At 58.9% G+C, this 24,896-nt stretch overlaps 1 protein-coding gene across 1 annotated transcript in view; it reads right to left on the minus strand.

Annotated features, from left to right (window-relative positions):
- COL7A1 (collagen type VII alpha 1 chain) overlaps positions 1-24,222 on the minus strand; it is a 106,297-nt gene extending 82,075 nt beyond the window's left edge. The window contains exons 1-16 of the mRNA XM_054034096.1: positions 23,992-24,222; positions 18,687-18,768; positions 14,893-15,073; positions 14,143-14,302; positions 13,564-13,657; positions 12,083-12,238; positions 11,273-11,436; positions 10,765-10,894; positions 9,809-9,928; positions 8,044-8,193; positions 7,560-7,679; positions 5,658-5,804; positions 2,891-3,007; positions 2,455-2,604; positions 1,744-1,872; positions 221-367 (exon numbers count right to left, since the gene is read on the minus strand). Coding sequence (XP_053890071.1) covers positions 221-367; positions 1,744-1,872; positions 2,455-2,604; positions 2,891-3,007; positions 5,658-5,804; positions 7,560-7,679; positions 8,044-8,193; positions 9,809-9,928; positions 10,765-10,894; positions 11,273-11,436; positions 12,083-12,238; positions 13,564-13,657; positions 14,143-14,302; positions 14,893-15,073; positions 18,687-18,762 — 2,041 coding nt within the window. The 5' untranslated portion in view covers positions 18,763-18,768; positions 23,992-24,222. The remainder of the gene's footprint in view (positions 1-220; positions 368-1,743; positions 1,873-2,454; positions 2,605-2,890; positions 3,008-5,657; positions 5,805-7,559; positions 7,680-8,043; positions 8,194-9,808; positions 9,929-10,764; positions 10,895-11,272; positions 11,437-12,082; positions 12,239-13,563; positions 13,658-14,142; positions 14,303-14,892; positions 15,074-18,686; positions 18,769-23,991) is intronic.
- Between the last annotated feature and the right edge of the window lie 674 nt (positions 24,223-24,896).

The raw sequence follows: 24,896 nt of genomic DNA on the forward strand, positions 1-24,896 counted from the left end.
TAGGAAAAGAGGGACTGACCCCTGTGTGTGAAGTGACAAGAACCCATCTCCCACCCATGCCCCAGTCAGAGCTCCCGGCGTTGCTGGGAAGAAATCCCATCTGACTGTGCCTGGGACCATCTCCACGAGAGGACAAACACTGAGTCCAGCCTATCCTCCGTGGGGCTGACGCAGGCCAATCTCAGCTCCCACCCACCCACCGGGGCTAGCTGGCACTCACCAATGCGGACACTGATGGGGACAACACTGCCCTCGCGCCTGCCAATCAGGGCTGACACACGCACTACATAGGTGACCTCCTCTCTCAGGTCCTCGAGCTCCAGCGTGGTCTGGGTGCCTGGGATCTGCCTGGTCTTGTCACTGCCATCTGCAGGGGTGACAGGAATGAAGAGGCTCAGGGCTCCCTCCAGCTCTGATGTCACAAGGGACTCTGACATAGCTGATGTGACATCCCTGCTACCCTCAGACCCAGGTACAAAGCACTGCACCCCCACCCACAGGCCAAGCCACGCTGACCCCAGCTGCCTCCTCGGCCTTTGGGCACAGATCTCTTGCCTGGGGAGCTGACAAGGCTGGAGAGCGGAGGGGGAGCAGGTACCACTCCTTCCCCACCACAGGCGCATGTCTGGTCCGATGGGCAGGGTGAGCGCACTTCCCTCAGAGCTCTCTTGCATGGCCGGGGGGACCTGGAAGCACACATGCTATTTCAGATCACCCAGCAGAGGGTGGCCACTGTGCTCTGGAGGAATGCCAAGCCTGGGGTGGCTAGAGCAGCTGGAGCTGCTGGACTGGGAACTGGGAACCCCCCCCCCCCACTACTGAGCATGAGTTTGTGAACACGTGCTCCCCAGTTCGTGGCATCAGTTCTGTGTCACACAATTCAGCTATGGCCTGACAAGTGCAAGGCAAACCTTCAAAATGTGACCCCAGTGTACAAGACACAGCAGTGCCTGCCTGAGTCTGCCAGCAGCCTGAAACAATATCTCAGAGGTGGGAACTGCTCTATTCACATGAGCATGGAATGTTGACTCTGGAACCTAATGATTACAGCGTAAATGCTAAATCTTAACTATTTCAGTGCTGCCCATTTTGGCAAAAGTATCCAGCTAACGGGTTTATGCCACTAATCCAAGCTGCCTCTTGCAATTCCCCAATACCCAGCTTCCCCATCACAGCTTCAACACAAGGCTGTGCAGCACACAAAGAGGGACAGCGCAGAATGCACTGCAGTGAATATCCAAATCACAGCACAGAGGAGAAAGTGGGGCAGCCAGGGGGCACGGCACTGTGGGCTTTAGTCACTCACAGACTTAATGCCATCAAAACCTGCGGTCTCAGATTTAGCATCTACCTCAGAATCTCAGCCAGTTGCCCCCAAGCACTCAGCACAGGGCTAGTGCCAGCCAACTAAACAGTGAACAAGCCCCCACCCGTCCTCTCAGCAGGATCAGGAGATGGAGAACTGAAGGGCTGCTTTGCAGAAGCACTGATGTGGGGTGGACCTCTAACTGTGTGTGCGGGGGTCATTCCCATGACTGCAGTTAGCCTCCATTGGGGGTCTAGACACCACGGTGAGTTCTCCAGGGCTTTGGCCTGTCCCAGTTCCCCCACCACTGGGCCTCAGATGCCAGTCAGGAGGCAGGTGGCACTCCAGAGAGTCAGCTCTGGATGGGTCTGGAGCTCCAGTCCGCAGCCACAACTCCCCTGAGGCCCCCAAGCGCTGGCTCCCCGCTGGAGACTCACCCTGGGAGTTGTGCAGCACAATCTTGTACGCGGTGGCACCCGGGACCCCAGTCCAGGCCAGCCGGATCCTCTTCCCCACGGTATCAATGACCCGCAGGTCAGAAATGCGGCCCACTGGGGGCTCCACTCCTGCAAGACAAGACAGCGCTAGGCCCATGGCTCGGAGCTGGGCAGGCAGAGCTTGGGACACCATGCAACACTGGAAGGAGAGGGCAGGGAACCACAGACCTATGGCACAGTCAGAACAGGCCTGGCAGGGCCAGGAGATCCTGCCCTCGCCCAGTCCATGGGGTTCCTGGCACCCCCGCTGCTGCCTGGACGGAGGCTCCAGTGCAGGGGAAAGGGCAGGGCAGGGATCCGTTTGATCACGGTTTGCCCAGTACTCAAGTTGCTACCTTTGAAAACCTACAGTCAAGGAGCTCCAGGGAAGGGGGCAGGTTGATCAGCCCCACGCAGTCTGGGCCTGGCAGGGGGCCCAGCATACAGCAATGACCCCACCCATGCTGCCAGGCCAGAGCCTAGCGGGGTGAGTCGGGAGCAGAGCAGGGGCCCTGTGCTGGGGACGTCACTCACTTGGAGGGCCACCCACCCCAAAAAAAGGCTGGTAGGATGTCATAGAGCCACTTGCATTGTGCACTGGGCACCTCCAGGCTCTGGGATCCCTCTCCTCTGCCTACTTCACCCACGCGGGCCCCAGAGGCTTTCACTCACCTGTCTGGGAGATGGTTACAGGTGTGGCCACCTCCCTCCCGTCATACAGTGTGTAGAGGGTGATGCGATATTCCGTGGCTGGCTGCAGGCCGGTGAGCTGGTAGCTGTTGATGTTGGTGGGCAGGGACACAGTCTGTGGGGGCTCAGCACCTGAGAACCAGAATGGGGTGGGAAGGGATGAGGCAGTCACTCCCCTGAGCCCCCTACAGGGGGCTCCTTCTCAGCACCTCCCCTCCCCTTAGTCCTCCCAGAGACCCCGGCACCAGCAGCTGGATCCCCCTGAACTGCTTGGCCGGTCTGTGAGCCAGACCTGGAGCCCAGGTGAGCCTGAGGAGATCAAGGGTGAGGATCTATCACCCTACCCCGACCAGACACGGCATTTCAGCCTCTCCAGTAGCCTTCCCCGCCCCCTGCCCTGGGGACCTGGCCAGCCTACCTGTTGCTCTTCTCCATTCCAGCCTGTAGCCACGGGCATCGCGGATGATGTTCCAGGCCACCTGGATGGATGTTGGGCCCAGAATGACGGTCCTCAGGGACTGGACTATGCCTGTTTCTAGAGGAAGGACAGACAGACGGTCAGGTTGAGCTGAGCAGCATGAAGGCTCTCGACAGAGCCTGGAGCCCACCAAAGGGAAACACTTAGGCTTCCAAATCCATCTCCCAAGCTGAGCCAATAGCTGGGCTCCCGCCAGAGAAGCTCTCTGGGAAGTGAGGTGGTGGGCCTCAGTCCAGTGCCCACCACCACAGCTGTCGCTAGTTACCCCCTAGCTGGGCTGCATACCCTCTCCCAATGGAGGGTCCTTCCCTGGCAGCTCGTGGGGGAAGCCAGCTCTGGCACTGCCTCGGCGGGGCCTGCTCTGGGTAGGGATTCAGTCTGCAGGGCTGGCAAGCCGGGGGCTGCACTGGCGAGAGAGCCACTATGCCAAGAGAGGGGATGAGAAGGGAGGAACAGCAGGGCTGGGGAGACGGCCACTCCACTCCCTCCCACAGGCCGCACTGGGGCTGACATCGGCACATGCATGCTGGTGTCCTGTCTGGGTGGGTAGTGGTGACCCTTTCCCCTGGGCTAGCCACCTTCTGCTCCCCCCCCTCCCCTCGTGCTGTGATCTCCCCACTCCTAGCATCTCTGCCCCTGGGGTTCTCCGCCTCTCTGGGCCTTTCATGAGCTTGAATCAAACAAAAACGGCCTGTATCCAATATCAGTAGTACCATTCTTGGCTCACGAGCCCAATGGCCCGGAAAGGCCCGGAAAGGCCCAGGAGCCCCGGCAGGGCTCCCGTGAGCCCCCAACAGAGGGCTCCTTCTTCCTCCTGCCTACACCATGGTGGGGCACCAGACAGAGCAGCCCCGGGCCAGGCCTGGAACAACTGACGCTCCCATCCAGAAAAAGACATGGCAACATTAACTCCCCATCTCCCTCTGCTTTTGAACGTCTCCAGAAATGTCTGTGCCATGGGGACACCCCCAGGGCTGAGCCCCCTTTACAATAGGGGCCTCCCTCCCCAGGGATCTGTGGGAAAGGAAAGGCTCCTGTGCCCTGGCCTGGAGAATGGCATTAAACCCCTGGAGACCCAGCCAAGGGCACCAGGGATGGTACTGCTGGGGGCAACCAGCAGGGGACTGTCAGGACTGTTTCTGCAGGAGCCGCCCCAGCCTCCTCCCCACTCAACTGTAGGTGCCACCTCATCCCGCCTTCTGGACATTATAAAGCGCTCTCTCAGCCAGGATCCCTTCAGTACCATATCAATACCCACCCCCCCCAACCAGACCAGGATGCAGAGCTGCTGTGTCCCCCTGTGCATCACTCTCCCATGAGAGGGACACCAGCCAAGCCTGGGGCCACGTGCATTGCTAGTACTTTGTGCTGCCCCAGCTGTTTGTCCTATCGGCCCTCTGGACATACTCAGAGCGTAAGCTCTTGGGGGCTTGACCTCTCTCTTCATTACATGTGCATGGGTGTTCATCTGTGACACAAGAATCTCTTCTTGCCAACTGGCGAGGAGCACAGAGGGAGTGCACAGGGCTTATTGGGCTCTCCTGGACCTGGTACATATGTTCTAGTTCACCAAAGAGTGCCGTGCAAGGTCACAAACAAAAGACTCATCATCAGTATCGGGAAACGCATGTACAGAGGTTTCATAAGGAGTTATGTACATACACTGAAAATTATGTTTTCTAGGTAAAGTCTAGGGGACTGGTCACCAGCAAAGGTGAAAAACAGGTTTTCTGCCAGTCAAGAAATGTTTCTCTATCTGGCTGCTTATATGGAAATGAAATATTGTCTGCTTCACAATGGGTCTCCTCTCAGCAGGCTGAATTGAATGCTAACAAAGTTTTGCAAAGGCTTCAGAGAGGAAAAAGTAATAGGAAGAAGCAAACAGTGGGCAGGGAGAACAATACTTGAAGTGCACATCAAAGATTTGCTCTAATATATTTGGGGGCAAAGAAGACACCCTGGCATCCTTCACCTAGGAAGCAAACGGACTGTGAGATTACTTCATGAAAGAGGGGTCTCCATCAGGCTTGGCTGAAAACACTTGGTAAGCACGTTGGGTGAGATCTGCTTCCTCAGACAGGAGGAGAAGTTATCCTTGTTAATGAAGTTATCTAGAAAGCTGGTGATGATTTTGTTTTGTATGTAACCATTTCTTTCCGATACCCTTACTCACTATCACAGGAATCTCTGTTCTTTGATGATAAACCTAATCTAGTTTTCACTATCAATATATCTCAGTGCTGTGTGTTAAGCCAAGTGCTGCTCCTGACAAGCTGGTGCCTGCAGTTCCTTTGGGAACAGCAGGCCTGGTAATTCTAGGAGTGGCCGGTGGATCAGGGGCTGGACGTTGCACTGCATGCTCTGAGGACTCAGGGATTGGCGTGCACCGATTGCTACCTATTCAGAGAGCAAGGCCTGGGGGGATCTGGACGGCAGTGCTTGGGCTGCCAGTGGCTGCCGGGAGCTGATCCACAGCACACACAGACGTGACCTCCTCATGCTAAGGACAGATGGTGGTGAGGTGCCTCGCTCCTGGGGAGTGTCACAATCTATACAGGGCTTGGCACAATGGAGCCCTGTCTGGGGCCTCTGGGTGCTACCATAGTACAAATACTACACCTATCCCAAAGAGAGACCAGCTTCTTGGCACAGACCCTGCCCCCCACCCCTCAGCAGTGGGAAGCCTCTCCCATGGCCATGCACACACCTGTTCTTCTCCTAATGGAGGCTGGGGGCCCCTCCACTTGCCCGTAGAGTGAAGTGACCGTCAGCAGGTAATCCGTGTCTGGCTGCAGCCCTGTCAGCAGGTAGGAATTCTTGCTGGCATCCACATCAAATTTCCGAATGTCCTGGCCTGAGATAATCCAGAGCAAAAAGGCTTAAGGCACAATTCCAGGCCGTCTGTTCAAATAAGAACCCCATGCAACACCAGGGTCTCCACATCAGACCAGACCAACCACCATTCCAGTCTGCTATCCCATCTCCTGATTGCACAGGGCCAGAGCTGCGCTGCTAATCCAGTATCCTTGCCTCCACGACACAGTAGATCAAGTCTAGTCTGGCATCCAGCCTCCCCCCATACACCAGGCCACACTCCAGGCCCATCTCATCAGGATTTGGATTCTGGGCTGCCAAAGGCCAGCAAATATCCTGACACCACTCCCACACCCAGCCACATGTGGCTTTGTCAGTAAAAACTGTTCATGTTAATAGAGAAGCTGGGGGATGATTGAACAAGAGAGCTCCCCCCACCCCACCTCAGACACAGGTGACTAACATACAGGGCCTGATCCTACCCATCCTCCACAAGCAGGACTCCCACAGTTCTATGCCCAGAGGTTTGCAGGGTTGGGCCCTGCACCTGTGACCCAGATGTGTGGGCCTTCCTGGAGGGATTCAGCAATGGGCTCTGTCACAGGCGCCAACTTTTAGGTTGGCGCCAGTGGGTGCTTGCGCCCCCCCAACTCCGCCCCCTCCCTGCCCCATTGGCTCCCTCCCCAAATCCCCGCCCCCAGCCCCACCCTGACTCCGCCCCTCCCTGCCCCATTGGATCCCCACCCCTTCCCCCAGCACGCCGCATTCCTCCTCCTCCCCGCTCCCTCCCAGGCTTGCGTGAATCAGCTGTTTGGCGGCACAAGCGCTGGGAGGGAGGGGGGAAAAGCAGGATGCGGCGGCGCACTCACGGAGGAGGCGGAGGCGAGCTGGAGCAGGGGGTGGGGACACGGGGAGCTGCTGGTGGGTGCTCAGTACCCACCAATTTTTCCCTGTGGGTGCTCCAGCCCCAGAGCACCCACGGAGTCAGCACCTATGGGCTCTGTACAGATGACACGGCTGACACGGCCGAGAAGCCGCACAAACCCCAAAGCGCTTGGAGAGGTCATTTCCAGGAACACACGGACACCTTTCAGTCTGGTGTGACTGGGCCCGATTCTCCATGTGTCTCAGGGGCAGAAGGAGAGATCCCCAGTACCAGCAGAACAGGGCCTCGCAGCACCTGGGACTGGCACAAGGCCCAGCAGGAGAGCAGGTATGGATCTGAATTGCCTTCAGTGTCATAAAGATCCTCTTGATACAAGTTTATCGCCCTGGCCCCCTTTGCTCATTCCACCCCTCCCCCCACAACTTTCTTCCTCTCACCCCCAACTGCTCAAGCAGCTCGGCCACCTGCCCTCCTCTTCTGCCCCTGTACGTGCTTGTCTGCCACTTGGTTCCCTTCTGTCTTGGGCTTCTTGCCCAGCCCCTTGGTCCCCTTCTCCCCTCAGCATGCTGCCTCACTCGCCTGTCCTCCAGCCACTGTGGAAGCTCCAGTCTCTCCACACTTCAGCAGCAAGTGCTCCAGAGAACACGGTTTGGGACCCTCTGCCCCATAATGCACCTGACTACAGAAGAGTCCTGTCCCATGGGAGGGGTGTATCTGCTCTGCTGGAAGGCATGCCAGTCCCCCACCCCCACCCACCCATTCCTTAGAGCCTGCACCACAGCTCAGCACGCTGGGGCCCCCACCATCCAGCCAGGAGGTCTGGGGAACCGCGTCCATCGTTCAGTCTACAGCACCCTGCCACTGGTTTTTGGGAAGGGGAGAGAGTTGTAGTGAGTCAGGCAGACCTACCTGAGGGGAGCCCCCAGGACACCCGGTATCCAGTAGCTCCACTCACACTCCGCCAGGTCACCAGCATGCTCTGCTGGGAGATGTTCTGAACTGACAGCTGCTGCACCCCTTCCAAACGCACTGGAGGGAGAGGGAATCAAAACAAAACACAACCATGGCACAAATGTGAGACCCAGAGAGATCGGCCTTCACGCAACCCGCAAGGCAGCCAAAGGATACTGCAGAGTCCAGCCCAGCCCAGCCCAGCCCCCCTACTGCACTGCCAGCTCACATAAGAGACACAAGAACAATAACCTTAACTCTGCCCCTAAATAAGCACAATTCCTTCACTAGTAATCTCAAAATATAAATACACCACAAAACTCTTCAGAAAAGCACACCTTTTTAAAAAGAAAACAAAGAGTCATTTTGGGCAGGAAGAAAACCCAGTCAGATGCCTTCTGTGCAGCCCCAGGCTCTGGCTGTCTGAGCAGATGGTACTTACGGGTTCGGCCGGTTAGCTGGGCCGGTGCTGCCGTCTGCCGCGGGGAGATAGGCTGAAGCGTGACCACGTAGTCAGTGTTGGGGCGCAGGTTGCTGAGCGTGACGGACACGGCGTTGGCTCCCAGGCTCATCTCCTCCGCTTGAGCTTCACCTGGGATGGGCACAGACAGCAACGCATGAGTGGGGCCCAGCACCTGGTGGGGGGACTATCCATTGGAAGGCAGGGGGCTCTGGCACTGGCCTTGGGCAGGCTGCAGAACACAAGCTGTGTGGGGCTTCAGACAGGACTGGAACACTCTGGTGCCCAGGTGGGGTGGCGAGGGGGAGCCCCAGGTACATGCAGCACAGAACACACTTGCCCTCCCACATGTGCAAGCACATGGCTAGCAGCATGAGCAGACACGCTATGTGCGCTCAGCCCAGCTCGGTGCCCCCATTCCCAGTAGCAGGGCTCAGCCAGTGCAAGAAGCTAAACAAAGATCAGGGGCTCAAGCCAACCAGGCAGGGCTGGGCAAAGGGAGCAAGGGCCCTGCTTGCATTCCCTGGCAGGGAGCTGTAGGCAAGTCCTGGCACCCCGGGCTTGCAGATGCCATGAAAGGAGGGGAAGATGGGAAGGAAAGCTCCACACTCAGTTCTAAGCTGGCCCCCTCAGCCAGGCACTTGGTCTGGGCAGGGCACACGGGTGGTTCTGATGAGCTCAGTGGTGTTTTTGTGCCTACAGGGCCAGCATTCTCTGCTGGGGAGATGCACGGCCGTGGTAGCTGGGCGTGGCAGCATGCAGGGCGAGGCACGCTGGGAGTGCTGCCAGGGCCACATGCACTGGGATGGCTGCAGGCTGGGGTGGGGCAGCTCCAGGTGCAGCTTCCTACAGAAAACAGCACGGGGGGGCGGAGGGGGGGGCAGTTGAAATCAGCTTCACCCCTGCCCGAACCCCAGCATGGACAGAGAGCCCCTGTACATACACACACACAGAGAACCTCTTCTGAGCACACACTGCACCGCTATGTACATACCTCCACATGTACACCCTCAGCACATGCACTGATCTCCTCCCGTACACACAAACCAGTCCTGTACACCCACACCCCAGCACCCACACACCCAACCCCCTTCCAAACTGCCCCACACACGTACACGCTGGGCCCACACATTCCCCCCACAACACATACAGCTGCAGCAAGAGGGGAGCTGGGGCAGGAACCCGCTCTCACCTACGGGGTGCCTGGACATCACTCTGGCACATGAATGCCACACACTGTATCACAGAGATCCTGGTGGCACCGCCCGCCCCCTTCGGGCACAGCGGCTGCCCTGCACTGACCCCAGCACAGCACAGCCTCCCAAGGGAGCAAGAGGCCATTCAACAGGCTCTGTGTCTGCCTGCCTCGGAGGGAGTCCACACGTCTGTCTGCTTCTTGGGGTTTGTAGCGAATAAAGTTGCTGGACAGACCGAGGGTGGGGGGAAAGGAGGTCATGCAGCCAAAGAGCGAAGAGAGCAGAGATCCATGCTAGCTGCTTCTCCTCCAACCCTCCCACCCAGCTGAGTCCTAGGGCAGTGGAGAAAGGCCTGCCCAGGCTTGGATTCCCCTGCCCTCCTGGAATGGATCCAGGCTCCACACCCTACACATGAGGGACGAGGGTCTGGAGCCAGGCTGGCTGGCAGATCTCCTGTGGAAGAGAACACAGCCCAGGGAGACGTTCCCACATTGCAGAGCCACAGGAGAGGCGGCGCCTCCCCGGCCCAATCGCCCGCACTCCGCCCTCACCTCGGGCCACGTAGGTGAGCCGGTAGCCCTGCAAGTTCTCCAAAGCAGCTCCCCAGGCCAGTCTGAGGAAGGACGGCCCAGCCTCCACCACTCGGAAATTTGACACTCCAGATAGGGCCCCTGAAAGAGAATGGGGGCAAGGCCATCACCCTCACACACTCCTGCCCCAGAGAGCACCCAGCCCTTTGGGCAGGGTCAAGAGGTGCCTTGGTGCCAGGAGGAAAGCAAGCTGCCCTGGGGCAATGCAGGAGGGGGCAGGGGCAGTCATTAGCCAATCTGGGGCCAACACCCAGCATGTGACGGAGCAGCCCTAAGACTGTTACACTCCACTGGGCAGCATCCTGGGGATTCTAAACATTGACTCAAAGACTCCCCATATACTGTTCCTCTCTCCCCCGCCAAGCCCACCAACGCCCAGAGCTAACATTATTGTGGGACCCACCAAAAACCATCAGCACGAGAGCCCGGTGCCTGGCTTGGCAGCGACACTCACACCCTAGCGATCCCAGCCACAGAATCCAAGATGGCGGCAATGATGGAGTGAGCACATGGTGGGGCCACAGGGAGTCACCCATTCCCATGGGAAGTCTGCCACGGTCACAGGCATGAGGAGTCCCACTCACCCCAAACTGAGCCGGAAGCGGGTCCAGCAGCCCTGTCCCATCCTTGGGTGGGCTCGCAGCCAGCCCATTCTCTAGCCACTGCCCTGAGAAACCAGGCCCTACCCCTGTAATGGGGCCCATCCTCAGACAATGGTGCGTGGACATGGTAGCTAACCTTTCTAGCCCCAGGCTGGACTTCAAGCTCACCAGGCTCTTCCATCAGGAATCCCCCTGGCTCGGAGGGCACCGGGGAGCCTGGGAGTGCAAGCTGGCTCCTGTATCTGGGCAGGCGGACAGGGCATGGGGGCAGGGGAAAACACGCTGCATGGATGGGGAGCTGGGCGGGTTACTCACCAGTGCGTCCTTTGCCAGAGACCGACTCGCCGATGCTGTTGGCATACTGGGCGATGACGGTGACCAGATAATCCGTTCCTCCTCTCAGCTGGCTCAGCCCGGCGCTCGTCTCCCCGGGACTCAGGCTGACCTGTTCAAAGGCATTCCCCTCTTCAGCCAGAGAGATAGAACATCCTGCCTGCTTGCCAGCCTCCTCCTGCTGTCCAGATGGCATGGCCCACTGAGCCAGGCCCCATGGAGCGGGTGGGCGCCAGATGGGCTTTTGCAACATTCACTTCCCTAAGGGGTTTGGTGCTGGAGCAGGGATCAGAACTGCCACCACAAGAAGCCAACAGGCTCCATTCACCCACAGGGCAGGCTGCAGGCTGCACTCACACCCTTCCCAGTGTGCCTCAGCCAGAGAAGCCCCCCTTTCCCAGCAAGGAGGACAGCTCCATCCCACTGGCCTCTCTGCTGAGCCTGCCAGCAGGCGGATCTCCAGACTATAGCTGGAAAGGGAAGCGCTCACCTCTTGCATCTCTGCTGTCACTTGCTGCCCCAAGCCCGTGAGCGGCACGTACTGGACTTTGTAGCCTGTGACCGGGCCGCCCGCTGCAGTCCAGCGGATCCTCAGCATGTCGACCGCCTGCTCCACGAAGACCAGGTTGGATGGGCCACTGTACACCCGTGGACCTTAGGGGAAGGGAAGCAGCAGTCAAGCACCCTGCTGGCACCACACCTTCCCCAGGGTTGACACGCACAGAGCCGCGGCGCATACTCTAACTCCCAGCTGCCCAAGGCAGGGAGCCTGCTCGGGGACGGATGGCCTCTGCCACACCAAAGAATGTTATCAGAAGAGAATCATTAAAACGTTCTCACTCAAACTTCCTGGGTAGAGGGGAATCAACTGGGCAGGGCAGCACCTGTGGGGCCAAAGTGAACCGACACAGGGCCCCAGTCAGTGTCCCATCACCACAAAACAGTGCTGCAGCATGACACTGGCTCTGAGCCCTAGACAGCGAGAGGCTCTTCCAGGATGGGGCTCGTCTCCAGGAACACAGGGGAAGGTGGAATTTAAACCTTCCACTGCAGCACCAGAAACAGCTGCGACAGCCAGTGCCTGAGACTCAGAAAGAGAAGTATCTTGCCAGGCAGAGCCAGGTGCAGACAGGGCCCAAATTGTCCCAGTGGGGAGATTGCTAAAATCCCTCGGCTGTAATTGTCTCATGGGTTAGACGGGTACTGCAAACAGGAGATCAAACACAGCATTCCAAAGCACGTCCAGGGCTGAGCCATCGCAGCGGGAGGCCGAGAGCGCTAGCTGCAACACGCCCCTTACCCGTCTGCAGGACCCCTCCGGTGCTGGCACACACCCTCTGAGACACCAACGGCAGCAGGGTGCCCAGGATCTTAAAGTCATTGACGTAGAAGAAGTAGTCCTCTGTGGGAGTGGAGGCCACACGCATGAGCTCCGCGCGGTCTGCACTCCTGATCCCTGTAGGGGGTGGAGAGCTGGTGAGTGGGCACCGGGGTCTCTCTCCTAGGAATAATCCCCAGCTATGCCCTGCGCTAGGGTTACCATATTTAAAAAAAAAAAAAAAAAAAAAAAAGAGGACACTCCACAGGGCCCTAGCCCCGCCCCTTCCCCTCCCCCGCCCCTTCCCTGCCCAACTCCGCCCATTCCCCAAAGTCCCCACCCTAACTCCCCCTCCTCCCTCCCAGCCACGTGAAAAGTGCTGCCCAAGCGCTACCAGCTTCACGGTTTGCCGGGCAGCCTCCAGATCCTGCGCCCTCGGCCGGCGCTTCCCCAGCACAGCTGGAGCCCAGGAGGGGAAGCGCCCAGCCGGGGGCACAGGGTCCGGAGGCATAGGGGCTGCCCGAAGCCGGTAGCGCTGGCTCGGGCAGCTTGGCTCTTAAACAGAGCCAAAGAGTCAGGGGAGGATCAGAGCAGCTGGAGCCCGGGAGGGGAAGTGCCCGGCCAGGGGCGCAGGGTCTGGTGGCTGCCCGGCAAACCATGAAGCCGGTAGCGCTCGGGCTTCGGGCAGCCCCTATGCCTCCGGACCCTGCGCCCCCGGCCGGGCACTTCTCCTCCCCAGCTCCAGCTGCTGTGCTCCTCCCGACTCTTCGGCTCTGTTTAAGAGCCAAGCGGTAGCACTGGCTCGGGCAGCTTGGCTCTTAAATTGAGCTGAAGAGTCAGGGGAGGATCAGAGCAGCCGCAGGAGAGGAAGTGCCCGTCCGTATTTTTCCCGGACATGTTCGGCTTTTTGGCAATTCCCCCCAGACGGGGGTTTGATTGCTGAAAAACCGGACATGTCCGGGAAAAACCGGACGTATGGTAACCCTACCTGAGCCATGTCCCCCTCCGCCCACCGGTTGGCACAGTGGCACCCCCCATTCTTACTCACCCTAGCCGGCTGCTACAGCCTCAGACGTTCATGGCTAGCTGCAGCACATTATAGGTGTGCTGGGTTCCCAGGGCCCTTGGCCCGTCCCCTCGGCCTCTCCCACCTCCCCTTGCTGGCCATTGCAAGATGTTACAGGGCACTGCAAGTCAGAGCTCCCTAGCCTCACACCCCTGTACCATCCATTTTTCCCCACTCATGCTAGAGGATCAGGCTCATTCCAAGCCCGGCCAGGTGCTTCCACTCTCATCCAGCAACTGCACTGGCCAAGATCAGAGGATGGATGCCCGGCTCTGGCTTCCTCCTAGAGCTCCCCTGGACCAAAGGGACACCATGGCCAGCAGTGGGTGGGAGTCCTGAGCAGCCTGGTGAAGGCGAAGAGACCCCTGGGCTCTTGTCAGGCACTGGAGTCACTTACCCACAGAAAAGACCTTAGTGCCCTGAGCCTTCAGCTTCACAGAGGGCTGCTCGGTGTCATCTTGAGACTTGCCATCTGTGATGAGGATGCAGACCTGCCAGGAAGGGGCAATGGCGTGTCAGGAGGGGGCTGGCCACCAGACTCAACACTAGCCGTGGGGCCCACCTCAGGTGGGAGGGGCCCCAAGGCTAGTGCCCCCAGCTGGCTCAGCCAAAGCATAGCAGATGTGAGACAGGGACCCCCAGATGCTGAGTTTGAAGGGGCCCATGGTGGGAAGAAGAGGAGCAGAAGTCAGACAGTCCCACTGGGCTGGGGTGTGTTGCCTCCCCACGGTCTCCCCTGTTACAGAGAAAGAGTTGGAACTGGACAGATGTTACCCAGGGGTTCGAAGGAAAGGGGATGTAGCGACCCACCCGCTCCTGCCAAGCGCCCAGCTCTGCTCCCCCTCCAGTATGGAGGGAGCCGAGTGACCGTCCTAGCCATCAGCACGCTCTGGCCCCATTGGAGGAGAGCTGACAGGCCAGCGTTTTGCTCTCACATTCCCTGGCCGTGGCATAAGCAGGGTCTCTCTAGAGGTACCTTTGGGACCCCGGCCCGGACCTGAGTGGGCCCAAAGAAGTTGTCAGCGATGTACCGGAGACCGGCGCCCGTGCGTGTGTTCCCGCCTTTGTAGCTCAGCTGCTGGATGGCCCTCTTCACCTCCGTCCCGTTGGGATGCTGGGAGAACGTGAACTCGAGCCTGGGGACAAATGCAATCCCAGAGGGATGGGGGGAAACCACCACATAGCCAGCTTCCAGCCTGAGCAAGATCCCTACACAGTAACCACATGGCCCACATGCTTCCTTAGGGCACCCACAGGGTTTCTATAGGGGGTGGGTCATTTCCCATGGATCCCTAAGGTGCAGCTCCACGAAAGCAAGGCAATGACACTACAGAGGTGGTCAGGGGGTTCTCTGTAATGGGGCTCCATAGAAAGTGCGCTAGGGGCTGCAGGGGCTATAGGGGTAATTAGATATTTTATTCTCACCCTACTCCTGCCCAGCCTGGGACAATTAAGGAGATTCACTGGCTACCACGGGGCGCTGAGAACAGCGGCCGTGAGCAGAGGCTGGGCCTCCTCGGTCAGTAGCAGGTGTCAGGCACCCGCAGCACTCCCTCCCCAGCAGATAGCTCTGGGGCCACGCCGAGCACCCCAAGCTCCCTTGGCGACTGGAACCCTGAGAGCCACCCCCAGGAGCACAGAGAGGTGGCTGCACCGGGGACAGGGCTGCAGGAGCCTCCCGCACCCTGTGTGCCTGGCATGGGGAGACAGGACCATCAGGACTCACTTGGGGTCGTCGCTGTACTGCACTGCCCCGAATCGCACCGCGCTCTCACCGACCACATGGACAAAGGGCCTGACCAGGTCCTCCATGAAGGCTCGGATCATGCGGAAGTTGGTCCTCCCGATACTGGAGGAGCCATCCACCAGGAACACGATGTCTGCCGCATAGACATTGATGCACGTCCCTGCAAAGCAACCATCAGCAGCTCAGGGCTAACTCCCTTTTCTCCAGCATGCAAGGGCCAGAGGGAACTGTCCTAGCCCTGCCATGGAGGCTCCCTCCGCTGGCTTAGCCCTTCCAGCCTCTTACCTCAGGAGCCCACACTCCTCCCACAGAGAGATCCAAGACAGCCAGAGTCCATGAGTCAGGGCAAGGAAGCCCAGACCTCAGGGCCACATTCTCCAGCAAGGAGATAGGTTCAGTGCCAGAGGCCACGACAGCCTGTTCCTCTAATACAAGGAGTTCCAGGGCTGAGCGGATGTGGAGCAGATAGGGCCACCCAGGCAGGGGCGGGAATATCCCATGAATACGCAGGGGATGAGCACTGCCAGCAGCCAGGGCTTGTGGGCTGACAGCTCCCCCAGGGCCCACTGACCAGGAGCCCCCGTAGCAGAGAACACGATGGATTTTCTCAGACTAGTACCACGTTCCTCCCTGCCAACCACAGGCCTTGCAAAGGGGCCAGGGACTCACCAGCGAGGCAGCAGCTGCCCCTCCCCTGGGAATCACTCCAGCCCCCCGACATCCCACATCCCTGCAGGGATAAGTCCCTGCCAGGAGGCGGCTGGGGCTGCAGGTCCTACATAGGCTGAGAGAGGCAGCTCCATCACCCTGGCCCATGTGTAAGGGGACTGTTGCCCCCTTACTAACATTCAGTGGGGGTGTTTGGTTGCTAGCTCCCAGCACTAAAAGGGGAAGGGTCGATGGCAAATCAGGAGCCTGAGACTGACAGTCCCCAGGGGCAATGGGGAGAGGCCAATGCTCCAGATCAGCCTGATTGACAGGGTGGGCAGGCTAATTAGAGAGTCAGGAGGCCAGGGTGGGTCCCGTCCTCCGTGTGAACTGGAATGGCCTGAGTCAGACAGAGTGGGGCCGAGCTAAGGAGAGAGCAGGGGCCCGAGCTAAACTGCTGGAAGCAGAGCTGCAGCCCCAAAGCCAGAGCACAGCCCAGAGAGAGCAGCGCTGCCCTGGGAACAGAGCTGTAGCAATCAGAGGCAGAGGGGCCAGACAAGCAGCCAGGGAGCAGGTCAGAGCTGGGAGCAGAGTCACAGAAGCAGCCTGCAGAGCAGACCTGTGCTGGGGGCAGAGCTGCAGCAACCAGAGCCAGAGAGGCCAGAGAAGCAGCCCAGGGAGCTGAAGGCAGAGCAGCAGCAGCAGCCGTGCTGAGGCAGAGTGGAGCTGGAGCTGGGGCTGGAGCAGTCCGGAGCTGGAGCTGAGGCTGGAGCAGTCCAGAGCTGGGGCTGGGGCAGTCCGGAAGCCGTGTGCAGTCCGAGTGCGGTGAGCAGCTGGGGAGAGTGAGGGGGACCCTGGGCAGTGGGCCCAGCACAGGGAGACGCCTCAGCCAAGAGGCCTTGCAGGCCAGACTTGCAGGGGGACCATAACCCCGACCGGGCGGGGGCGACGCTGGGAAAAAGGGTCCTGCCACCTAGAGCCTGAGAGCGTGTGGCCACCACCGGAGCAAGTGTCCAACCCGCAGCGTCTCTGCAGCACAGACAGGGCCTGAGAAGCAGGCCTGGGACCTACAAGGAACAGACTAAACTGCCCTGACGTTCCAGAGACACTGGTTGTAATGTTCCCTGCCACAGAACAGGGTGATGTGTTTTCCTCTAACCTTTCCCATTTTTCCTTATTCTTTTTTTAAAATTAATTGTTAATTAAACAACTTGTATTTGCTTTAAATTGTATGAAATGATCAGTGGGTCAGGGAGGTGCCCAGTGCAGAGAGAGTACCCCGGAGTGGGGACACCCTAGCCCCTGTCCTGGGTGACCACCGCAGGGTTGGGGGTCGAGCCCCCCAGGAATCCTGGGCCCAGCCTTGTCGGGGTTTATGAGGACTCTGCCAGACAGGAGAGTGGAAGGGGAGTCCTCAAGGGCAGGGAGGCCTCTGGGTAAAGGAAGTGGGAGCGAGGACTCGGATCCTTTCGCTAGCCCTCTTCACCGGGGTAGTGCAGAAGCCAGGAAAGTTCCCCACAATAGCGGGACCATTCCCCCGCTTACACATGGATCCTTCCTCCTCCTCCCCTCATGCCACAAGCATAGGTGTTGGAAGTAGGGGAGCTGCTGCACCCCCTGGCTTGAAGTGGTTTCCATCCTATGCAGGGTTTACAGTTTGGTTCAATGGCTCTCAGCACCTCCACTGTACACATTGTTCCAGCGTCCCTGGCCACAAGCCTCCTCTGAGTGTCAGCACAGGGCAACTCCCAGCCTCCCTCAGGATAAAATCCCTGGGCTCCTTCATGCCCCAGCCCAGGGGAGGGGGCAATCATCAAGCCTGTGGGGGAAGGGAGAGACAGCAACTCCCAGGCTGAGCCTCAGGGAAGCGCAGTCTACACCCTGGAGCAGAACAAGCTTGCAGGGAGCCCTCTGGTCCATCCCAGGAGCACAGGGGCAGCAGCAAGTCAGCAGGGGAGATGCCGCACTCCCCCACTCACAGTCCTGAGGGTCGACAACAGTCTAATAATCACACAAACCCAAACACCCTTGTCCTGCCCCTGCCCCGCCGCTTCCCCAAGGCCCCACCACTGACCCGCCCCTTCTCTGAGGCCCTGCCCCCACTCACTCCCCCACCCCCTGTTGCTCACTCTCCCCCACCCTCACTAGGCTGGGGTAGGGGGTTGGAGTGCAGGAGGGGGTGCAGGCTCTGGGCTGGGGGTTGGTCTGAGGGATTCGGTGTGTGGGAGGGGGCTCTGGGCTGAGCCTGGGGCAGAGGGTTGGAGTGCAGGAGGGGGTGTGGGCTCTGGGAGGGAGTTTGGGTGCGGGAGAGGGTTCAGGGCTGGGGCAGGGGGTTGGGATGCATGCAGGAGGGGGTGCGGGGTGCAGGCTCTGTCTGGGTGGTGCTTACCTTGGGCGGCTCCCAGGAAGCGGACAGCATGTCCAGCTCCTAGGCTCAGGGGCAGCCAGGCGACTCCCTGCGCTGTTCCACCCCAAGCGCCGGCTCTGCAGCTCCCATTGGCCGTGTTTCCCGGCTAATGGGAGCTGCAGAGTCAGCGTTTGGGTTGGGGGCAGCGTGCAGAGAGCCCCTAGATGCCCCTGTGCCTATGAGCTGGACATGCCGTTCACTCCAAGAGCCGCACAGAGCCATGGCAGGCAGGGAGCCTGCCTTAGCCCCGCTGTGCCGCCAGTTTTTTAGTGGTCTAAAATCTCCCAGATTGGCTTCAATAGCCTCTGAGAGATCGAGGATTGGCAATCCTAGCAGTCCTCGTTTCAGGCATGTGGGGACTTGGGGAACCATGAAACATTCAACAAAGTCTGTGACCCATCCCCTCCCCCACATACACCCCACCCTCCAGTCCCTGTACAATTCAGCATGGTCACAGCTCAGAACTGCCAGCGAGTCTGTGCTGGGAGGAGACACCAGGTATCCGACTACAGGGCACAGGCTGGTTTGAGGGAAGAAGCCGGGACCAGCCTGAATTCACCCACCCAGCTATGTGGGCCAAACGCCCTCATCTTCCCTCCCCCAGCTTTTCTGGGACCACACGGTGTTTCCAGCAAACCCAGCGATGGTGCCATGAGTGGGTCCCTCCCGCAGCCCTTGTCTCACATACTGCCCCTTGGAGAGCTCAGGCAGCACCAACCTTGGTTTCTTTTTTGTGCCGTAACTGGTGCTGGAGCTAGGAGCACAGCGAGAAGCAGGATCCACCCTCTCATCATGGGAGCCTGCAAGACATAACAAGAGAGAGGAGCTGATGCCAGCCAGGGAACAGGAAAACCAATGGGGTGGGGGGAGGGGGCAAAGACACAGCTGAGTTTCATGTATAAAGCCCACCGGACCCTCCCAGGCACCTCACCCCACAGCAGGGGGTGTCACATTAGACCAGTGGCCTGTCTCTGATCAGTGGCCAGATGCAAGAAACCCCCTAGTGGACACTTATGGAACACCTCCCCCAAGGGACATACCTACCTAACCCCAGGTGGTTGGTTCAGGGCCTGAAGCAGGTATTTTTATGCTCTCTGAGTAACCGTGGATGCTCTTATTGTCTATATAAAGATCTATTCTGGGTTTGAATTGTGCTGAGTTCTGGGCCTCAACGACCCCTCATGGCAGCAAGTTCTCCAGGTTCAGTGGGTTGAAAAGTGTTTCCTTTGGTCAGTTCTAAACGAGCTGGCGTTCAGTTTCCATTGGCCGGCCCCATGTTCTTGTGCCAGGAGGCAGGTATACTCCATCTGCCATCTCTAAACCAGTCACTATTTTGCATACGTCTAGAGCCGTGTTTTTCAACCCATGGGTCATGACCCCCTGGGGGGCAGGGGTGTCACACAGCGCTGCCAATTTAATTACAGTCTGAAGCTCCCCCATGCCTGGAACATCCTGACCCTTCATGGTCAAGTTTTCTCTGGCAGCCTCTGACCACACGCACACACCGAGGCAGCTCAGCGTTGCTACCTTTGATACTCTTCCTTCTGTAGCCAGTATAAGTGATGGAAGGGGATCACCAACAGTTTTTGCTTCAGGTATGGGGTCACCGGCTCAGAAGGCTGCGAAACACCAGGGGAGAGCGTCCCTGTTCTCTGAACTACAGTGTCCCCGTCATGTCACCTCTCAGTGGGCAGCCTCTCCCCATTGCTGGATCCTTTCTGAGGTTACCAGAACTGAAAACCCATTCCAGCTGACGCATTAGTACTCATTTACATGGAGGCATCCTAGTCCTTGCAGCATTATTATTATTCACTATTGTCTCCTAGCCCACTCCTTATGCACCTTACCATTCGGTTTGCTTTTTCTGATAGAGGTCTCAGGGCTCTCTACAGTGACGTACTTGGTTTTTCCCTGAGCTATCACAGTTCATTTAGAATCCAGCAACAGGTGTGATTCATCCAAATAATTCCCTCCAGTGTGCATTAATTCACTCAAGCTGAAGGGCAACAAATTTAACTGCTAATAAATACACTGTTAATCTGTGGAACTTGCTAATGCAGGATATTACAGAGGAAAGTAGCTTAGGAAGATTCCACCAAGGGTTAGACATTTATCTGAATAAGAATAGCATCTGCAGTGACAGCAGCTGGGACAAAGACTACCCCAAGGGCCACTGATCCTGATGCTTCAGGAAATAGAGTGATCACCAGCTGGAGTAGGCGAGTGAAGAAATCTATATCCCAGGATAATGCTGTGCACTTATGCATGGGCCTGGGTGTGGGAGGGACAATTTCTTTTCTTACAAAAGCACCATCCCCCATTGGCCTCTAGAGAAGAGCAGGTAATGGTCTGGACCCTCCATCCCTCCTGCAGTCAGACACCAGACACAACAGGCTGTTGGGCCCAGTCTGGTATAACATTCCCCATACCCCTATGGAAACATAGGAAAGAGCTCGACTACCCCAGAACTGGCTTGTTTTTATGGCCCTTTCACTTATTTCTCTCTGTTTGAGCTCTTCCGCGTCACAGCCCGTACCCAACCGACTCCGCAACAGAGCAGAGGGATTGGCAGCAGCACCCGGACTGGGGGAAACTTACAGAGGGGTGAGAGAGGATGACACCTGGAACCTTGGTGGCAGTTTGTAAGAGCTCCCATTTCCCCCAGCACTTCACCCCAAGATAGAGAATAGAGAGAGGCTGCAGTAACCGTCATTAAAGGCAGAGAGTAGCTGCAAGTTAAACCGCCCCCCCCCAGCATGTACCAATCCTCTCCCCTACCCCCACCTTGGGCTTCAGGCATCCACTAATGTCCATAAAGGGGATACTGAGGCTTGCTCTGCACACAGTGTTGCACTGGTTTGACTAATGTGGGATGTTGCACTGATTTAGATAAACCGGTGCAGCCCCATGTGGACACACTCCCATTGGCTTAGCCCATTATTAACTGATGTGAGCCAGATTTAACTCAGACAGATTGAAAGCCACATCCAAAGCTTCCCCAGTATAAATTGTCCCACGGTCAGGGCCGGCTCCAGTGTTTTTGCCACCCCAAGCAGCGCAAAAAAAAAAAGCCGCGATCACGATCTGCGGCGATAATTCGGTGGGAGGTCCTTCGCTCGGAGTGGGAGTGAGGGACCGTCCGCCGAATTGCTGGACATGCCACCCCTCTCTGGAGTGGCCGCCACAAGCACCTGCTTGGCAAGCTGGTACCTGGGGCCGGCCCTGCCCACGGTTGGTGAAACGGGTGGGAGTTCAGCCTGAGGACGGGCCCGCAGAAGGCAGCAAGAGCCCAGCCCATCTGGGGAGGAAACCCCTGCACGTAGTTTCTCTCATTCGTCTTGAGTTCAGAGCTGGCGAACGGCCTGACTGGCAGCCTGGCTGATACTTGGGCCTCACACTGCACTTTTCCACTGCTAGCTCTCAAGGGGAGGGTCAGGGGTGTTGTTAGCTCCATTGTACAGAGGGGAACGACACACAGCGAGTCAATGGCAGTGCTGGGAATGGAACCCAGGTCTCCCACTGCCTGGTGTTCTACCCATGGGACTGTGCTGCCTCTCCGCAGAGCGGCCAGCAGCGGTGCAAGCTTTACCCAACACTTCTCCCTCCCCCCCCCCCCCGAGCCTCAGCCATGTCATGCAGGGATCTGCTCGAGGGGAGGTTGTTCTCTGCATCCCAGCCCTGGGCTCTGGGATCCTTCCCTCTGGAGCAGCTTGGGCTGTTCTGGAGACGCCTTGGCAGGGCCCAGGGAATGAGTCAAACGTACCTGGGCTGCGTATTGCACGTTGCAGTGGTTTGGGGAGTAGCCTGGAGTGCTGCACACATGGTGCCATCCAGAACAGGGAGGACAGGTATTGGCAGAGCCAGCCAAAGAGGAGGGGAAACTCCTCTCAGGCAGATCTGCTAGGGGCTCCCTTCCAACACGGGCTGAACATGTGCCTGGAATCCAGGCCCATCAAAACTCTGCAGCTGGCACAGGCTCACATGCATTAACCAGGGGGGGCACCGCTCCTCTCGCCCCCACAGCTGATGAACACCAGATCCTACCCCACGGTCCACGGCTGGGGCAGAAGGGCTGTCAGTGCTGCAGGCCAGGAGTAATGGGAACTTCTCCACAAATCTGCACTGGCAGAAGCTCGAGGACTCAAGAGCTCTCAAGAAATGCGAGTGGGTCTCTTGCTAACATGTAGCTGGAGCAGTGCAGCCCTGAGACAGCTAAGGAGGCTCACTGCACCCTCAGCAGTGCAGAGTCCAGCTTTCCAATGGGGACAGAGGCACTGCCCGGGCTGAGGGCCCACACATGCTAGCCATCACCTTCCACCTCTCACTCACTTCAGCTGCACAGGAGCCTCACGCCCCTTCTGCTCCTAGGGCGACACCAAGCAAATGCTTCCCCCCATGACTTTGCCACCACAGAACAAGCAGATCCAAGCAGGGTCTAGTGACTAGTAGAGCAGATCAAACTAGAGACACCTGGAAGTCGGAGCTTCTGGGGCACCTACTAACCCTGCCCAGCACAGCCAGGGCAGGAGATCAGATGCCCCCTCCTCACTGAGCTGAGACAATCCCAATGATTCCAAACAGGAGAGAGTCCAGGCTCACTTACAGCCCTGGGATCTGTCTCCCCAGTATTCCCATTGACACCAACAGGAGCTGGGGGGGAAGGGGGGCAAGGAATGCAGGAGAAGAGGGCAGAGAAAGTGAGAGGCAAAGGACAGGTGGCAGGGGTAGAGGCACAGTTCCCCTGTTGGAGCTTTTAATCAGCAAAGCCAGCATCCCTGATTCCAGACCCAATGAGGAGGGGCCACCTCTCCAGCATGGCACAACTCTGTCCCCCTGGGAAGGAGAGAAGCCAAATTTCAGCAGGACACGGATGCCCCAGTGCCGGGGAGAGGGGAATGGGCAGGTTCCCCTGGCAGAGGTGTCACTGCACACACTCACACCAAGGCAGCGAGCTAACAGCCCCGCTCTGGCCTGCCAACCTCAGGCCTTCCTGCTTCCCAGCAGCAATTCCCAGCTGTCTCCAATCAGGCTGCATACATGTGCAGCCGTGAGCATGCGACAGTGTGTGCGTGTGCTGTTCTGACCCTCAGCAGATGAGTGGATGGTTGTGGTTGCAATGCAAGTGTGTGATTGTGCAAGCACGCACAGCAGTGTGAGCGTGCAGTAGTGTGCACCGCTAGGAGTGGGAATACTTGGCTGGGATCCCTTCCGATCTTACTTCTCCCCTTTGCTCCCTGTAGCTGTTTGTTAACGGTTGCCTGGCTGACATCCCTCTTGCCTCGCATGTACTGGGGCCCCAATGAAAGTCAAAGCAAACCCAGAGAGAGATGCTCCAAAGAGCTCTGTAACCTGTCCTCTTTCCCCAAAGCCCTGCCAGCTCCAGAGTGGAGAGTCAGCTCAGCAGTTCCAGGATGCATTGCCCCTTCCTGTCCCTCAGCAGTCCCAGGTAAGCAGTTCCCCTGACATACCCCGGGACAAGCTTTATACAGGGAGCTCCACAGGACGGGACCTCAGCACAGATGCCCACTGGCTAAGCCCCCCACTCAGGGCACCTCCCCCGATCTCCCCTCGGAACTGGTCTCCTGCCCGGGAGGCCTTGTCGGGGGGACTCTGTTCGCACCCAAGACCACCCTTCTGCTGGGTGCATCCAAAGAGCTCACCGAGCGCGGGGGGCGGGGGAATGGGCAGCAGGAGCAGCGCGTGGGTGGGGAGCTGGAGTTGGAGCTAAGGGGCAGCCGCAGCGGATGAAACTGACCAGACCAGGGGTTTCCCCTGGAAAGTTCCCAGCGCCGGTGAGGAGGGACCCGTGTGTCCAGCGCTCCGGGGCTGGGCAGGCTCCTGCTGGGGCTGTTCCAGAGGCGCACGAGAGACCAGCCCGGCTGCACAGAGAGGCCTTGGCATTCCCCGGGGCCCCCCAGCCACCTGGTTCCCATCGCAGCCCTGCAGCTGCTGCCCCTGCCCGGCCCCCGGTGCGCGCGGGGCCCGGCCGGGCTCCCCCAGGGAGCGGCGCGGCGCGGGGTTACCTGCTGCCCGCCAGCATACTCCGCAAATCCCGCCTCTCGCGCCCCTGGAAGTCGGGCTGGGACCCGGCGAGCGCTCGGCTCCGGCCCCTCAGCGAGATCGCCGCGCTCCTTCCCCGCCGCGCATTGGGGAGGAACCTCCCGAGGCTCCCCGAGCAGCGGAGAGGGAGGCTGGAGAGAGTCCCGGAGAAGCTGCTGCGGGGGGTGGGGGCTGGTCCCTGCCTCCTTCCGGCTCCTGCCTCTCTCCTCCGTGCCCCCAGAGCCCCTCCACCGCTAAGCCGGGGCCCCAGCTTTTGGGCAAAGCGCTGCAGGCTGCACCCCCGGCCCAGCCCCTGCTCCCGCGGCAGCCAATGGCCACCCGGCCCTCCCAGGTGCAAGGGGCTGCTCCCCTGCTCGCGTGTCAGGGCGCTGGGAGTGGAGCTCAGCCGGCCACACCCGGGACGGGAGCCTCCAGCTCCAACCGGGACACCGGGCCTGCCCTGCCGAGGAAAACGAGACATCCCCGGGGAGGTGCCTTTGAGGGACAGCGGTGGCCTTCGATCTAGCAGAGCAACTGAGGCAGGGCGGTGAATGGGGCAGATGGTGGCCACTGGAGGCCGGGTCCTGGCCCACGTTGGCAGACACCGAAGGTCACCTCCGTGGGGCGAGCCCCGTGGGAAGCGCGGATGGGTCTCAGCTCAGATCCTTTTTTGGTCAGACCAGGAAAGCCAGCCCACAGCTGGGCTCCTTGTGCGTCGGGGGGCTGCGGAGACTGAACCCACCTCGGGCCCCCAACAGGCAGGGCTGGTCCACATAGACTCAGCCCTCCCACCCAACCCCAAAAGGCTGGTTGACAAAATGAACATTTTCCAGAGAACTTTCCCTTGGCTCGAAATGTTTCGATTTCTCAATGAAAAATCAGCATCCAA

Source organism: Malaclemys terrapin, chromosome 7, assembly GCF_027887155.1.
Source record: "Malaclemys terrapin pileata isolate rMalTer1 chromosome 7, rMalTer1.hap1, whole genome shotgun sequence".
Taxonomy (NCBI): domain Eukaryota; kingdom Metazoa; phylum Chordata; order Testudines; family Emydidae; genus Malaclemys; species Malaclemys terrapin.